The 16584-nt window shown below is 38.1% G+C and overlaps 2 protein-coding genes across 2 annotated transcripts; both read left to right on the top strand.

Annotated features, from left to right (window-relative positions):
• The first annotated feature begins 6252 nt into the window (after window positions 1–6252).
• Window positions 6253–11233, top strand: LOC145968117 (aconitate hydratase, mitochondrial). The gene is made up of 9 exons (XM_083093364.1): window positions 6253–6430; window positions 7382–7536; window positions 7603–7769; window positions 7874–8626; window positions 8711–8913; window positions 9094–9382; window positions 9550–9823; window positions 9987–10335; window positions 10483–11233. The coding sequence occupies exons 1-9, from the start codon at window positions 6398–6400 to the stop codon at window positions 10618–10620; spliced, it is 2361 nt and encodes a 786-aa protein (XP_082949490.1). The 5' UTR covers window positions 6253–6397; the 3' UTR covers window positions 10621–11233.
• Window positions 11234–11697: 464 nt separating this feature from the next.
• On the top strand, window positions 11698–16189 carry LOC145968393 (B9 domain-containing protein 1). Its single transcript, XM_083093816.1, has 6 exons — window positions 11698–11942; window positions 13143–13254; window positions 13399–13507; window positions 14697–14815; window positions 15315–15533; window positions 15618–16189. Exons 1-5 carry the CDS (start codon window positions 11817–11819, stop codon window positions 15416–15418), a joined length of 570 nt encoding a protein of 189 aa, XP_082949942.1. The 5' UTR covers window positions 11698–11816; the 3' UTR covers window positions 15419–15533; window positions 15618–16189.
• Window positions 16190–16584: the final 395 nt, after the last annotated feature.

Here is a 16584-nt window from a genome sequence, read left to right as displayed (position 1 = left end):
AACTGATAAATAAATATATTGAATTCCGATGCTGCAGGCAATGGTTCACGCATTCTGCGGTGCGTGAATTGAGATGAGGGAAAGGAATCTCTTGGAAAATTACGACGTTCTCGTAAAAACTGCAATAGTCTGCTACTTGAAAAGGAGACACTTGTTCAAGTAGCAGGCCTTTTAACAAAGTGCGAATTGCTCACTGACAGTTTTAGAATGATTCAGACGTATCCTCTCATCTTCTATATTAGGTCTACGATGCATGCCCAATACTTGAAAGTCCGCATTGAATCCAGGAGATATTTATTTATAATAACGAATTTAAAGTTTTGTATAAAATGAACAGGTCTTTTTAGATTTTCTGATGAAATCTCTCTCGATTAAAAATGTAGTCACACAATAAAGTCTTATCAGAGTCTGATGTTTAATCTGTCACTCTTCGGAAATATTTTAGTTTCCTTTTATCAGTTTTCAAATAGCTACGTAGTCGGAAGAATCAATTTAGAACAATTGAATCTCATACAAGTTCGTGAGAAAACCTCGCAACCTTGTAAATGATGTAAGTGCGCCCGAACCTTTGTGTCCAACAATAAATGCCAAAATTCTCTGGAAAAAAAATTAAATGTAGGATACCAGGAAGGCCAGAATTCAAATGGAAATATAATTAAAAGAACATCAGGAACAGATATTTACTGTAAAATCGCGGAGATTCTTAGGAAACATGAATATATCTAATTAAAAAAAAAGAGATAATTGACGAGCATCAAAACTAGAAGAAAAGATTTATACTTTTTATTATTGAACTACATTTCTATGAATATTTCTGCATATTTTTATAATCGATGGAAAGAATAAAGTCCACATTTTTTTTGTTAGACACTGCTATTCTGCACACAGAAAAAAAGGACACTCTTGTTTTGAAAATATATTTAGTTTTAACATGGAAATCTTGAAATGAGATTATATTGCGTTAATTAAAGAAAAATATAATTGCTTGAATAATTGCGTACTTGAGTGAAACCATTTTATACAGTTTAATCAAGAAAAATATATTCTTATGATTTAAGATTTAATTTTCTCGAATGGAAAAGAAACAATGTTAGATAGAAAATAACATTTTTAAATCAAAGATTATAATTTTCTTAAAGTAGAATTAAATAATTATATATTCTTGAGGTGACAATTACAATATTAAAGTAAGACTATAATATTGTTGAAATTTAAAATTATTAAATTCTTCTAAGAAGATTATAGATCGTTGCGTATATACGAAACAATGAACGCGTTAGTTTAAGTATACAAGTTTTGATTTGACACTTATTTTTTTTCTGTACGGCTGGAGAAAAATCTAAACTAAAATTAGACTGAGAAGGCGGATTCGCATGCGACATTTAAGTTATAAATAAATAATAATTATCTCTCTGAGAGGACGGAAACGAGCGCGGAGACATAGTTTATGATGGCAATGCGTCTTTGTCGCCTTTTACGTAAACCGCTACATAGTGCTTTGGTGAAGCCCGCGGGTGTTTAAGCCGCGGGTGTGGTTCTTTTGCCGCGACCAGTGACCACTATCGAGAGATTGATCGATTTGCGAGTATCGGCGGGTGACACCACGTCTCTCCCGCGAAACTCGTTGCGAAAATGCGATTTGTAACAACAATGCTGTCGTATATAATTCTTCTTTATTTTTCCAGAGTATTGGATTTTTATAGATATAGTACACAACTGACAACCTGAATGAATTCTTTTTACGCAACGCAAAAGGAACGTATAAAATCTCGCGTTTCCTAACAATGCCATATCTCGCTTTGTCTGAAGGAGCGGCAGCGACATGGATAGTCGAGAAAAATCCCTATCTTCTCGCAAGTTAAACCTTCTGGTTCTCCGAAAGGATAAATAAGGTCATACCAGAGACGTATCTTGCGCGCGCGTTAATAAACTCGCAGCACGGTTACGAGGCTGCGTTAATTAGCGGCGTCACGTGTCTTGTAATGAGAAATAAAATAGTGCTTATCTTTTTTTTTTTTTTTACCCATAGATTTCTCGGTAACAATAAATTTCTTCGACCTCGACTTTTACCACGAAGCTTATTAAGGGGATTTTTATCCGGAAGCCATCGGGATAGAAATACCGATCGTTATTGACGACCGATTCTTTTCAGCTGGCGCTGAAATAATCGCCGATGACAATTTTATGAATTTCGTCGGCCTTCGAGAGGAATATACCGTTATGTGCGAATGCTTTTCCTCCTTGGATAAATTATCACATCTCCGGAAAAAGTACTCGCTATTCCTCGCAGATATACCACTCGCTTCCTGATCCCCTTTATCAAGAATACCCTAATTATTTAAGGATTTAAGAGAAGAAAATAGAAAAGTGTGATAAAAGAGAGAGAGAGAAGACTTCTTAAGCGCAATTTCTTCATATCTGGCTTCTTAATTGAACTTACTCGCGAAGCGAGCTTCGAGAAACGAAGCATCAAAGATCTAATCAATCTTCGCGGTTCAAGATTAAATGACATTCACGGTCTATCAACGTAATCAAATCCCGTATGAGCAATTACCGCGAAGATTCCTGCCTGCATTACGAATCGACGAGGATGGATTATCTTCTTCGCCGAGAAGATTCCTGTCACGTGACGTCACGGAAGCGAGGACCTTCGGTTACGCGATTTGACGAGTGTGTTCTGGGACTCTGGATTGTGCGAGGAACAATGATAATTCTCGCGTAATTGATGAATCGCGCGAGAGCTCCGTATACTTTTTACGGGCCGTACACGTCCATATGTGCGCGTCCGCTTTCTCCTCCAGAGGTTACGTCATGTCGGAGCGCACCCCGGTTTCTTTCGTCCGGTTACGGGATCGCAGACCGGACCGGACTGGACCAGACACACCCGATCGATCTCTCGGCGCGATTCGCCGCGCAAATTTGCCGAAATTCCTCTCGTCCGAGTCTCTTTGCGCGAATAAGAGATCCCTTTCTCAAGGTTTCTTTCGTTTTTTGAAGCGATGCGATGCGTCAACCCCTTCATGATTCTATTGTTCTAGATTGGCAGATTAATTTCTCTCCTGATTTCACTCTTCGCTTCACTGGAAATGTGTAATATTTGCTGAAAAGTTGAAGAATACGTGTATTTTTCTCCCGGACAAGTATCTTCTTTTTCGTCGAATTTTCATGCAACATTTGCCATATCAGATTTTGCGAACAAGGCTACGTTTGACAGGTTCACGTCGCCTTTTCCTTTCGCGCGTTAATTCGATCTATGAGTTTTATTTTTCGGCCGACGTCGAGACGCGAAGCCCCAGGCGACGTTTATGTCGGTATCGTTACGTCGGGAAACGCCTGAGGGGAATCGCAATACTTGTTTTATGTCAAAAAAAAAAAAAAAAGAATTGCAAATCCAAAAAAATTTAGCATTAAAGATTTTTGAGCGATTATTATTTTTCTAAATTTCTTCGACATAAATAAATAATATTTTTTGATGAATTTTCATAAGATGAAAAAAATAACGCAAAGTTTTTTAGGAAGCACCTCAAGCAACGATTCATTTAATCGTTTGTGTAAAGAAACGCTCGCAGGAAAGACGGATTAATCCGGAAATTTAAGGATTAACAGTTTTAAGGATCTACGGTGAATGATTACTTTGGCATGTCGCTAGAAGGCGGGGGTGTAACAGCTACGGTAGCCTCGGGGAAACTGGAGCAAACCATTACTTTCGCCATTATCGCCTGCGGCTCGTTGGCCGGTTAACTCACACTTCGAAATATAACGCACAGCACTGTCGAGAAAAATGTAAAATATCATAAACGTGTAAAATGTGTTAACGTAATATAATAATAAGATAGAATTATACGTTAAAATAATAGAGCTATTTGCAAGAGATACATTGCTGCGTTTGTATCTCTCTTTTATAACGCCAATCTAAAGCTCAAACAGATTAATAGGATCTTAAATTCTTAAAAGTAAAGAATTTAATTTAAAAGACAATATTTTTTTTTATTTTATTAAAACATTAAAAGCGTATAAAAAATAGTGACTTAAAAATTGCCAAAGAAATTCATCAAATCAAAGGAGGTGTGTTAGTTCGCGTGTAAAGTATCATTCCAGAATTATAATGATCGCTGTAAACAATGACTACATGCAAATGCGACACAATGTAAAATCATGAGGTAATGCGTCCTGGTTTTTGTCACATTTTGTCGTACACGCCCTCGTTTCACTAATCCGGTCAATTTCTCTTTGGGCTCTGAGTTTGTCAAATCGACAAGGTCATCTTCTTTGCCTCCGCAGACGACCTTCGAGAGATAAGTCATTGTCGCAGATACGGAATGATAATCTTATGTAGTAAATTTCACATTGTGTCACACAAATTCATGGATCGCGTTTTTAAGACTTAAAACTAACACTCGCTTCAAAGTTGGTCAACAAACAGATTAATAGGATCTTGAATTCTTAAAAGTAAAGAATTTAATTTAAAAGAGATAAGAATATTTTTTTTATTTTATTAAAACATCAAAAGCGTATTAAAAATAGTGACTTAAAAATTGCCAAAAAGATTCATCAAATCAAAGGAAGTATGTTAGCTCGCGTGTAAAGTACATATTTCTCAGTAAAAGTTCTTTCTCTCCTGGGAAAGTAGGAAGGAGACTTCCTGCTGTTTTTCTCTTATTCGCTTTATTTTAGATTAGAGTTAATGTCCGTCTATCTCCGGATATTCCTCGAATTTTTTCAACCTAAAACGTACAATGATAGCGTAACGTAGTCTCCCTGCGTTCTCGATCTAAATTTGACAGTGCGTGATCGCTTCGCAATTTCAATTAGAATCCCGCTCTCCGAGTTTCTCTTTCGCGATCATTGTCATGATCGTTTGTCGTTGCGTATGTCACAACTGATTATGCGTGATCCGAGGAATAATAAATCGCGATTTACCTCTCGAGAGCTTAAGACACCTCGCGACGACACTTTTAACGGAGAATGAAAGTAAATCCATTCGCATCCCGATAAATCGCCGATCGACAATCGCGGATCGTTAGTAAACGCGCGCAAATGCGGCAAGAGAAGCACGTGTCGAAACTTGCCCTGGTCCACCTACAACGGATTAATCGTGTCAAGGACCCATCGCGCTTATAATGCTCTTTCAGCCTCGCGTAATGCTCCTTTAACCCCGACAAGGATTTGTGTTCGATATCTCGAGAGAAAATCGACGCAATCTTCCGTCAATTTTATTTCTAAATAATGAATGAGCGAATTGTAATAAAGTTTAATTGAATATAAAGACAGCTTGTTTGTTTATTTTTCATATTTAGTTTTTGATTATCATAAAAGAAGATGGTTGATGAGATATTATAAAAGAAGATGGTTGATAAGATATTAATAAACGAAATTAATTTAATTTAATAATTTAATAATTTAATAAAGGATATTTAGCGATTATAATAGTTTTGCTATAAATAAATGTCATTTTTGAGAGAAATGACAATAATGATTATTTTATTAAAAATAAAAATTAATTTTTTTTTATCAAAGCTTTTTAATAAAATTCTTTTAATAAAAGCGATGTGATCGTAATTTAATGTCATATAAAGTATAACAATCACAATGTATTTTCAGGACTTTTTCTTTATCGATTGCTGGTACTATGCGTTGCTGCTAATTCTCTCCAGCAACGAACATTTCGTCAGTAATAAAGAGCGCTTTGATATACTTATCGATTTATTCAAAACAAACATTTCAGAATTTAAATTAGTTACACTATATTTTTTAATAAATATCGAGTAAATAAAATAAAATAATTTAAAAAATTACAAAATATGAACCAACTCTTGTAAAACTCAAATAACGGAAATTGAAAAGATAAAATGATGCAATGAAGGCTTCTTTCTAACGTTTTTTATTCTATTTTTGCTCACAATGTACGATAAACAGGATTTATCATATCTAGAAGTGACAAATGCTGCCATGTGACGTATTTTTATATTATCTTATCTTTATCTTATTTTTATCTTTCTCTCGACATTTCCTCGAAATAATTTTAACGGTAATTAACTGTAATGATGCCGAGAAATTTCGTGTACTATTTATCGCACATCTTTTTACGACTGATATTTGTCGACGAAAAGATAAAAATAAATATAAAAGTAAATATTTTTTTAACAGATATAGTTATCTGGACAGGCCTAATCATTGTGATGCCGAATATGAGCAAATACCAATTCGTGCGCAGGCGCGAAAATAAAGCCGACACAGACGACGCAAAGTGTTCCCCTCAGTCTTTTTGTAGTGGCCAGTTCGAGAAGAGCTGCCACGAGCTATCAACGAGGGCGAACCGTCACGCACTTTCCATCCCGCGCTTGCGCCCTTCGAGCACAGGAGTTAACAGACAGTGGATCGCTATTTCACCCTCAGCATGTCGTATTGCACGCGTGTTCTTCGTGCACAGGTAAAGACGAGAGGAGACTCGAAGATCCACGAGAATCGTGAGAAACCCGAGAAGGAACGCGCGAGCTCCGGAATGAGCCTCCTCCTTTTCAGAGGTCAATACTATTTGACCCCTGATGATTGATGCAGCCTTTACGAGCTATTGTGACTCGAGACTCTTCGTAACCGGTGACGCGAGTGATTGACATTGACATTGTCCGGAGTGCGCGAGATGACCTTCCCGCGATCGGGGTCCCTCGTTGCTCCGATTTTTCAGAATAATTTTTCGATGTACGAGCTGGAAAATCGGCCATTGGGAAAGAAAAGGGCGCGATGGACGCGCCGATGCTTAATGCGAACGAACGTCTCGAAATTCGTAAATTTGAGCGAATCCAAAAATGAGGAATTCTACAAGATGAGATATAAGACATTACGTAATCACGTGCCAAACTGCGCGTATATATCGCTCTCTTTTCGAGGACGTTATATTCAACGCGTATCACGTGGCGCAGGTGTGTGAGGAGCGCGAGATTTAAAGTTGGGTTTCAAGATGGTGGGGAGGAAGTCGTAAAGATAAAAAAATGTATGCTAAAGGGAAGAAAAGTAGCGTCAAACTTATTGCACGTCGACGCGTCTGGCTGTGAAATATCGCATTATTATTGTTACTGTGCATTGTCGAGGGTTATCGTTATTTATTATCCCAACGTATTCATTACACGGCTTATCTATGACGAAAGAATATCTCAAGTGCATCAAATGTCAAGCATCTCGAGTCCAATTACGTAATTGTGATCAGAAATAAACAGCGTTGCGTAGCATATGCGACAAAAATTTTGGCTGGCACGTGCTAATCAATACGATTTATTCCTGGATGTACATGTATACACCTGTCAAACATATTCAAAAAATATTCAGCGGATAATTCGACTTGATTTTGCTTGAAGATGTCTTTAAGATTCTGTTTACTTTGCAGAAACTGTCCGCTTTAGCGGCGGACGTGCAGCAGCGATGCTTCAGCGCGAGTCCTTTGAGCTTCGCCGCCACCAAAGTGGCAATGTCCAAGTTCGACTCGACCAGTTATCTGCCCTATGACAAGCTGGAAGAAAATCTCAAAGTAGTTAAAAAGAGGTATGAAGAGAGAAAAAAATAAAAACTGCTCTTGTATCTCCTTCTTAAATGATTATTTGTTTCCAGATTGAATCGGCCGCTGACTCTATCCGAGAAAGTTCTCTATTCTCACCTCGATGAACCTGCCAAGCAAGAGATTGTCCGTGGTACCAGTTACCTTCGACTGCGGCCGGATCGCGTTGCTATGCAGGACGCGACCGCGCAAATGGCAATGTTGCAATTCATCAGTTCTGGTATGATTACTAAACATTGACGTTCAATGCTTCATCAACGTGAGGCTTTTAGGGATTATCGCGATGCTAAATAGAGAATCTTTTTCTCTTTCTCTCTCTCTCAGGTCTACCCAAGGTGGCAGTACCCTCCACCATCCACTGCGATCACTTGATCGAGGCGCAAATCGGCGGCGATCAAGATCTCATACGTGCCAAGGACATCAACAAGGAAGTCTACAATTTCTTAAAAACAGCTGGCGCTAAGTACGGCGTGGGCTTTTGGAATCCCGGCTCTGGCATCATTCATCAAATCATCCTCGAGAATTATGCCTTCCCGGGTTTACTGATGATCGGTACCGATTCGCACACGCCGAACGGTGGTGGTCTAGGTTGCCTGTGCATCGGCGTCGGCGGTGCCGATGCCGTCGACGTTATGGCGAACATCCCGTGGGAGCTCAAGTGTCCCAAGGTGATCGGCGTGAAGCTCACGGGCGAGCTCAAGGGTTGGACCAGCCCCAAGGACATCATTCTGAAAGTAGCCGGTATTCTCACCGTCAAGGGCGGTACCGGTGCCATCGTGGAATATTTCGGTCCAGGCGTCGACAGCATCAGCTGCACCGGGATGGCCACCATTTGCAACATGGGCGCCGAGATCGGCGCCACCACCTCGATCTTCCCATATAATTACAGGATGCAGGATTATCTGAAGGCGACTGGACGCTCGGAAATCGCCGGAGCCGCCGATCAACACAAGAGTCTGTTGACGGCGGATTCTAACGCCAAGTACGATCAGATCATCGAACTGGAGCTGTCCACGTTGGAACCGCATGTAAACGGACCCTTTACACCCGACTTGGCTCATCCGATCTCTAAACTAGGTAATTAAAGTGTTCGAAGCTTGAAAAAAGATCTATTTTTTGAGCTGCGTCTTTTAAAAATATATATAAACGCATACATGATAGGCGAGGCTGCAAAGAAAAACGACTGGCCCAATGAAATCAAGGTCGGCCTGATCGGTTCCTGCACCAATAGCTCCTACGAAGACATGGGTCGATGCGCAAACATCGCCAAGCAGGCTCTGAAACATGGTTTGAAGGCAAAATCCGCATTCAATGTTACTCCTGGATCCGAGCAAATCCGCGCGACCATCGAGCGCGATGGAATTGTAAGTTTTCCCCATTTTTGTAAGTACCATAAACTTACAAGACTCAATATTGTTTTATTATAACAGTTATATATCTCTTTTTCAACTCAATATGATTTTTCATAAAAGATGATTCAAAATGGTTTATTAAATAAAAAATCTATCTATATATTATAATTACATTGCGTTAATTTATTTCAGGCTGAAGTTCTTCGTGAATTCGGCGGCACAGTGTTAGCTAATGCTTGCGGGCCTTGCATCGGTCAGTGGGATCGCCAGGATATCAAAAAGGGCGACAAGAACACGATCGTCACATCGTACAACCGAAACTTTACCGGACGAAACGACGCTAATCCAGCGACACACGCGTTTGTCACTAGCCCCGAGCTTGTAACTGCTCTGTCCATTGCTGGTCGACTTGACTTCAACCCTGTTAGCGACAGACTAAAAGGCAAAGATGGAAAAGAATTCCTCCTGGACAATCCATATGGTTAGTCGATATTAATAATTTATTCATGTTGCATAATTATCAAAGAGAGAGAGAGAGAAAATACATGTATATTGCTTATATAATTTTTAATGCAAAAATTTATAGAGTATATATACTTATATATTTCTGTATTTGTTGCTAATAAATATATCTATGTGCTTGTATAGGTGACGAATTACCTAACCGCGGTTTCGATCCTGGTGCGGACACTTACGATGCACCACCAGCAGACGGTAGCAAGGTCAAAGTTGACGTAGATTCTAAGAGTCAAAGATTACAGTTACTCGAACCTTTTGACAAGTGGAACGGCCAGGATTTGGAGGATCTGACGATTCTGATTAAGGTCAAAGGCAAGTGTACGACGGATCACATCTCTGCGGCAGGTCCGTGGCTTAAATATCGTGGGCATCTCGACAATATTTCCAACAACATGTTTCTCGGGTAAGTTACCTGGATATCTTATGCAAGTACATGATGGAGTGTCAAATCACTTGTGAAATTGGAATAAGATACTAAAAATGTTCAAAGATATGCAGATTTTTGTAAAAAAATTAAGCTTTTTGTAAAATTAACAAGTGTCATTTTAATTGTATACTTTTTTTAGCGCCGTTAATTTTGAAAATGGCGAGATGAACAAGATTAGGAATCAAGTGACAAACGAATGGGCTGGTGTGCCAGACGTTGCACGCGATTACAAAAAGAAGGGTATAAAATGGGTTGCAGTAGGCGACGAGAATTACGGCGAGGGTTCCTCGAGGGAGCATGCAGCTTTAGAACCGCGTCACCTTGGCGGTCGTGCCATCATAGTCAAGAGCTTCGCTCGTATCCATGAGACGAATCTGAAGAAACAAGGTCTCCTGCCTTTGACTTTCTCCGACCCCGCCGATTACGATAAGATCCAGCCTAATGACAAGATCAGTCTTCTTGGATTGAAGGATCTGGCACCTGGCAAGGTTGGTTTATGAATGACAATTTACTCGCCTTAAACTACAGGATGAAAAATGAATCTGAAATGTCCTTTAATCAAAGATCTACGATTTCTTTCCTTTATATTTTATATAAGACTTCTACATGTTTCTTATTTATTATCACTCTTGCAGCCAGTGAAGGCGCAAATCAAGCACAAGGATGGCAAGGTGGACAACATCACTTTGAACCACACGATGAACGAGCAGCAGATCGATTGGTTTAAAGCCGGCTCCGCCTTGAATCGTATGAAGGAAATTTCGAGCCGATAAATCAAGTATCCACTCACGGAGATTAGCCGATTGTTAAAACGCATAACGCATTTGTGTGATAATGAAGAGAATGTGCCACCGCGTCGTAGAATGAGGCAAAGTTGCTCGAGGTGCATAACATTGTAAAAATCATTTTGTTCCCTGGAAGCGAGTTATATATATGCCATAGTGCCTAGTAGCCATTATAATCCATCGTAACGCGAATGTTTAAACGTATATCGTGAAAACATTTTAAGGATCTTAATCTTTCAAATGTTTTTTAGATATATATTTAGATGCGTGATATTATTAGGGAAATCGCTTTTTCTTTATCATTGATTTCTCTTTCCTCCTCGCTTCTACCTCGCTCTTGATAATACTTACATAGAAAAGAATTTGAGAAACTCTGGAGATATCCTTGTTCTGCGGTTCGCCAAAGTAACTGCGATCTTATTGATGGATACGTTCGTTTCTCTGAATCGCGTACAACTCATTGACGTTGTTACATGTATATACTTACTCATCAGTACCAAGAAAACGCTTGGTAATCGTCATTTTCTAGTTGTTGATTGATAGGAGAAAAAAATGTATTGGTCTCGCCGTCGACGAGCACAAATAAATTATTAGCCAACGAGTCGCACATTATTAATTCCCTTATTTTAAAAGTCTCCTTGATGATAAATATGGAGTTAAGAAAAACGACATAAAATTAAAATTTAAGAAATAATAAATAATAAATTAATAAGTTAAAAAATAAATTAGAAATTAATTAAAAATTAATTATAATTTAGATTAAAAATAAATTAGAAATTAACTTAAAATATCCTTCACAAAAATGATGTGAAAGAAAGATTAAAAAAAAATTAGCTAAATTTTTTTCAACAGTGATAAATTATATTGTTCTGATAAAAATCATTGATAGTTGAAAAGATTAATTCGGAATAATTATATACTTTATTTAAAAAGAACGTTTGGACAATAAATAAAATTAATTTGCAACAATAAAATTAGGAGAAAGAAATTCCCTTAAGAAATGCTTTGCTTATATCGTTGACACGACATATGTGTCGATCAGGTGCGCTTCCATGGCAACGGAGTAAGGTACAATGTCACAAACAGAAAGTTAAGAGGTTCTTCACAATTGCTCTTTGAGTCTCGTAATTTATTCTATTGTTGAAAGCTTAAAAAGAAAACAACGCTGATTCTATTCGACAAGTATGTCAGTGGAAGGACAATTCTTTTTATCCATCACCGGATCCATTGAGCATGCAGAGTTCTATGATGCCGATAACGTTTACTGCAAGTACAGTTTTCATTTCGGACCCGAATGGAACGTAGTCACGGTAAGCTCTTACAATAATAAAAGAAACTCAAAGAGAACAATAAAATCACGTTACAATCACGTCACAAAATCCTCTCAGCAATCTAAGCCACTTTGCAGCCATATTGGATTATGTCGGAAGGAAAAACTTTATATAACTTCTCTTTGTGCGTATGCGTGTTTGTGCTCAGAATATAACGTTTTTTTTATATGAATATTGGCCGAAAAAGAATCGAATTAATTGAATTAATTCAAATTGAATTCATTATTACGTATATTTTTTATTATTTATATATTTTTTCTCTCTTACTTTTCGCTAATAATAAACTATTGTGTGCATCTGTTGCAAAATACAATAGTTACTCGTCTATGGCTTCATAAAGAGATTAAATTATAATCAGTATGCAAAACTTATAAATTATGCAAAATTTATTTATCCAAATTCACAGGGAGTTTATGTTATATTTATTAGTATATGTCTCTTTTAATAATAAATTATTTTGCATAATTTAGCTTTGCAAAATTGAATTAATTTAATAATTAACGATTAATCGTCGAGGGACTGACCATTAATTCCAATAATATGTTTAAATATGTAAAAAAGTAACGTATATATTGTATCATATTTTTTTACTTTAATTAATTTTTCTGCACACGTAAAAATAAAATGAAACTCTTTATTAAATAATGTAAAACACAAGAAAGAAACAAGCTAATATACATATGTATGTATGAGGTTTCTTATCGATTACAGCTACTGGATACAAAATTTCACAGACGTGACAGTATGACATTGCAAAAATGCCAGCATTTGTAAAGCTAAGGAAATAATATGCTCACATAAAGACATTTACATTCTGTTGAAGTCGTTTTTGTTCAAAGCATACACGATTTTTTAAATATTACACATGTATTCAATATTTATTTTCGTGACGTTTTCATATATAAAATATTATTTTATTACTGAAGATGCTCCGAAAAAGAGGCAAAAAGTTTAGCTGAATTATTAAAGAAATTTTCTATAAATAATTCACATTTCTTTCTGCTCTTGCCTCTGTTTCTTTTCCGTGTTTTTATTCTGCATACACTTTATTGAATTACTTTTTTTGTCATGCAAATATTAGCTTCCGTTATAATATTTAACTTGCAGAGGCAAATAAGACACAAAAATTTATATTGACAGTTTAAATTATTTATTTTAATTATATATATTTTTTTACAGGGAATCGAAGAAGGTTTGACGCAAATGTGTAAGTGTAGCAATGATCCGAGGAACCTCGCCGTTTGGAATTTTCCCCTGGACATTACGTTCAAAAGTACAAACCCACACGGATGTAAGAATCGATTAAAATTATTTTCATTACGTGTGAAAAATTATATAAAAAATACAAAAAGTATAAAATTTTTCTACTTGTATCACATGTTACATTTTCTAAATTATAAATAGAGAGAGAGTGAGATATGCATATTTATTACAGGGCCGCAGCTTGTTATGTCGATCTACGGATTGGATTTATTCGGTCATGACGTCATTAGGGGATACGGGGTATGCCATTTGCCTTTGAAAACGGGACATCACGAGAAAAGGTATTGTTCGAATAAAGCACGCGGAAGAAAATCTAATTTTGAAAGCACATTGAATATATATGCCATAAAAATACCTATATTTTTGAATTTCAGTTTTTACGGAAAATATTTATTTTGCGTTCTGTAATCCAGACGTATTACAGCACAAAAGAAACATTGAGAAGGGGTCGAGTGTACTACATTATTCATTGATTTATAGAATATCTCTAGTTCTCATTGTGTTGGCCTTTAGCAAAACTCTTTCAAACCCGGCCATCGATCAGTTAGCGAAAATAAATTTGAAATTTTCAGTGGCCCGGAAACGTCACTTTTCCTCTGAGAGAGAGAGAAAGAGAACATTTATAAATGACATTATTATTCATAAAGCTGGCGGCACATTAGCTGCAACAGCGAAAGAAACAAATCATTTCCCTCGTATTCGCGTGATTGAATACCTCTTTGTCAAGCATGTTATGCTCTGCAATTTTTTTCGTATTTTTATCTTTCGCGTTTGTAAGGTAAACGTTCAACTTGTCCACATTTTCATGCATCGCACGTATCGCGCGTACATCGCAGAGAAATATGTATTTTCTATCATTCCATGTTATTCCATGAGAGACACGCATTTGCTAGTTCGCGTCGCGTGCGTCGGAAAATCCGATCAGCGGATTTCACGAAAAAATTATTTTGCCAGCGATTATATTGCGACGCGTTCCCACGATACATCAACGAAAAAAAGAAAGAATATAATAGAAGACGGGGAGGTGAATTCATTATCCCAAATTAAGCGATAATTCTCTCTCACGTAGATTTATTGCGCGTCTGAAAACGAATTTTTCCGACAATGGAATTGGATTTTGATACGCGTCGGGAAATCGCGTATGCATAAAGCAAAATTCTCCGAATCCAGGAGGTCCATAAACACGGCGCATACCAACGGCGTTTAGAAAAATCCGATGCAGAGAGACTTGACGAAGAAGAATGCGACACAATGTATGCGCTGTATGCGACGCGGATCGTGAAATTTACATGCATTTTCGCAAGTCACACTTTCTTGCAGGCAAGTCCGTGCGAATCGAAGACGGATGTTCGATCGTAATCCGCATATTCGCTAACATTTCCGCATATGTCATTCCTTTTGAAACGTGCCGGATGCGCTCTGAAATTCGCACCGCGAACATGCTTCGCTAAAATCTCGAAATTATCGCAGGGTATCCATCTACGTGCCGGAATCGTCGTCCACGTTACAACGTTTCATGGAGTGGTTAACCGGCAGGAGACCGGAATTAATTGATCCCGCCATCCTAGCATCCGGCGGCGGCAGAGAACGTAAGGAAATGCACCGAGACATTTCTCATTAGTGCATCCATACATATTGACGTTAAAGTAATTATCCGGCGCATCTGGAACGAACGGAGGGCGTGTGATTCGCGAGTCGAATAAATTAATTCGTTCCGTCGGGGATTCTTCTTCAAGAATCAAGCGAAAGAGATCATCTCGACTCTTCGTTTTGTAATATAAAATAATATTTTCGAGAAAGGGAATTAATTACTTGATTAATGGAATACATTTCTTTTTCTAGACAATTTCTTACGAACGATTTTCTCGATAAAGACGTCGATAAAGATTGATGATGAAGCTCTTGAGCGCGATTCCGGGAAAGTTTGTTGCGACGTTAATAGCCTTATAATAATAATAAAAATAATAATAATAATAATAACAATATATTTTCGTGAATTCTGCCAACTCTTGAGATTCTCCTACGGAAATTTCTCTCGCTTCCGTTTTATTGCTTCCTCCTCAAGCTCTGTGTTTCACAATATTGCAGTCACACGCATGAGGGTCGAGGGAGCCGTTACCGTAACGTTCAACGTCGTTTTGAAGGATTTCTTCAAGTTGGGTTACGACAACGGCGAGAAATGGAAGAAATGATAACGCGACCGTTAAACTCCTTCGGCTCAAGAGAGAGGATTGCCCCGCCCAGGATTATCTTATCAAGGAGGTACAATGCTGCGCTTCGTAAATACTATTCCGATGAATAATCGAGGTGTGATTTTTCCGCATAATCCAGTCCAGTTCTTCCCTGGATGTCAACGAAATGGAGAGAAAATTAAGAGTATATTCCTTGTAGAAAAAAAGAAGAGGAGCGGAAGGGATCAGGCTAATCCTTCGGGAATCCTCGAGGGATTTATTAAATTTGAACGCGGCGTTAATCTTCGATCACAGGTGATTCCGGATGAAGTCTCGCGCGTAGGTGTGATTGCGTAGCGAAAAAATAGACAATTTTTCGAAAGAGGATTAAAACGTCGTTTACGTCGAAATACGTGGGTATCTTGACGGAAGAGCTGTCCATGGCAGTCTTCGATTTTTCGCGCGATTATAGCTGACCGAAGCAGCCGTTTTACATATCGCTGAATATTGCGTTCGAGATGAAATCTCGAGCAGGACGGTGAGTGCGTTACACTTTACCTCTCGGGAAAGCCGGGTGAGCCAAGAATTACCCGCTAATACATCCAATCGTGCGTGTTACAGAGTAAATATATGTTGTAAATATAAAGCGAATCACGTGAAAGTCTCGTGTAAACAGGCATGTTGGTATTTGCAATAAATGTTGCAAACTCGAAACACGATAAACTCGGATTAATCGCGAAATTGTACAATATTATTATCACCAATAGAGGTAACATGTAAAAAAAAAAAGAAATCTACGATATTGCTTTAACGAATATTAATTCAAGGAGATTAACGACGCGGGAAGTTAACGAGCTGCGCGAAAAATAATAAACGTCGAAGCTTTCTAATTTTCAATGTTTCGCGACAAATCCTCGAGTATCGGAGAGCGATACATCAAAGTGCATGGAATGTGACGTGTGCATCAGGGTTACATCCGTGGCCTCTCATCCGTGCGGGTTAACGCGATAATGCCGCTGGAGATGCGTTGATAATGATCCAATAACACGCGACGTAAAATCGAAAGACCGGCTTTTAAGGGCGGCTGAGTTTTAATCTAGACGTATCGCGCGCGTAAAGCGACACGATTATATGCGAGTCATCCGGATGTCAGGATAGAGATGACGCGCGGAGATGACGTCGTCGTG

Source organism: Camponotus vicinus, unplaced genomic scaffold (assembly GCF_025532165.1).
Source record: "Camponotus vicinus isolate PSW18456_S1 unplaced genomic scaffold, iyCamVici1.0 SCAF_3, whole genome shotgun sequence".
NCBI lineage: Eukaryota > Metazoa > Arthropoda > Insecta > Hymenoptera > Formicidae > Camponotus > Camponotus vicinus.
This window is presented reverse-complemented; position numbering and strand designations above follow the sequence as displayed.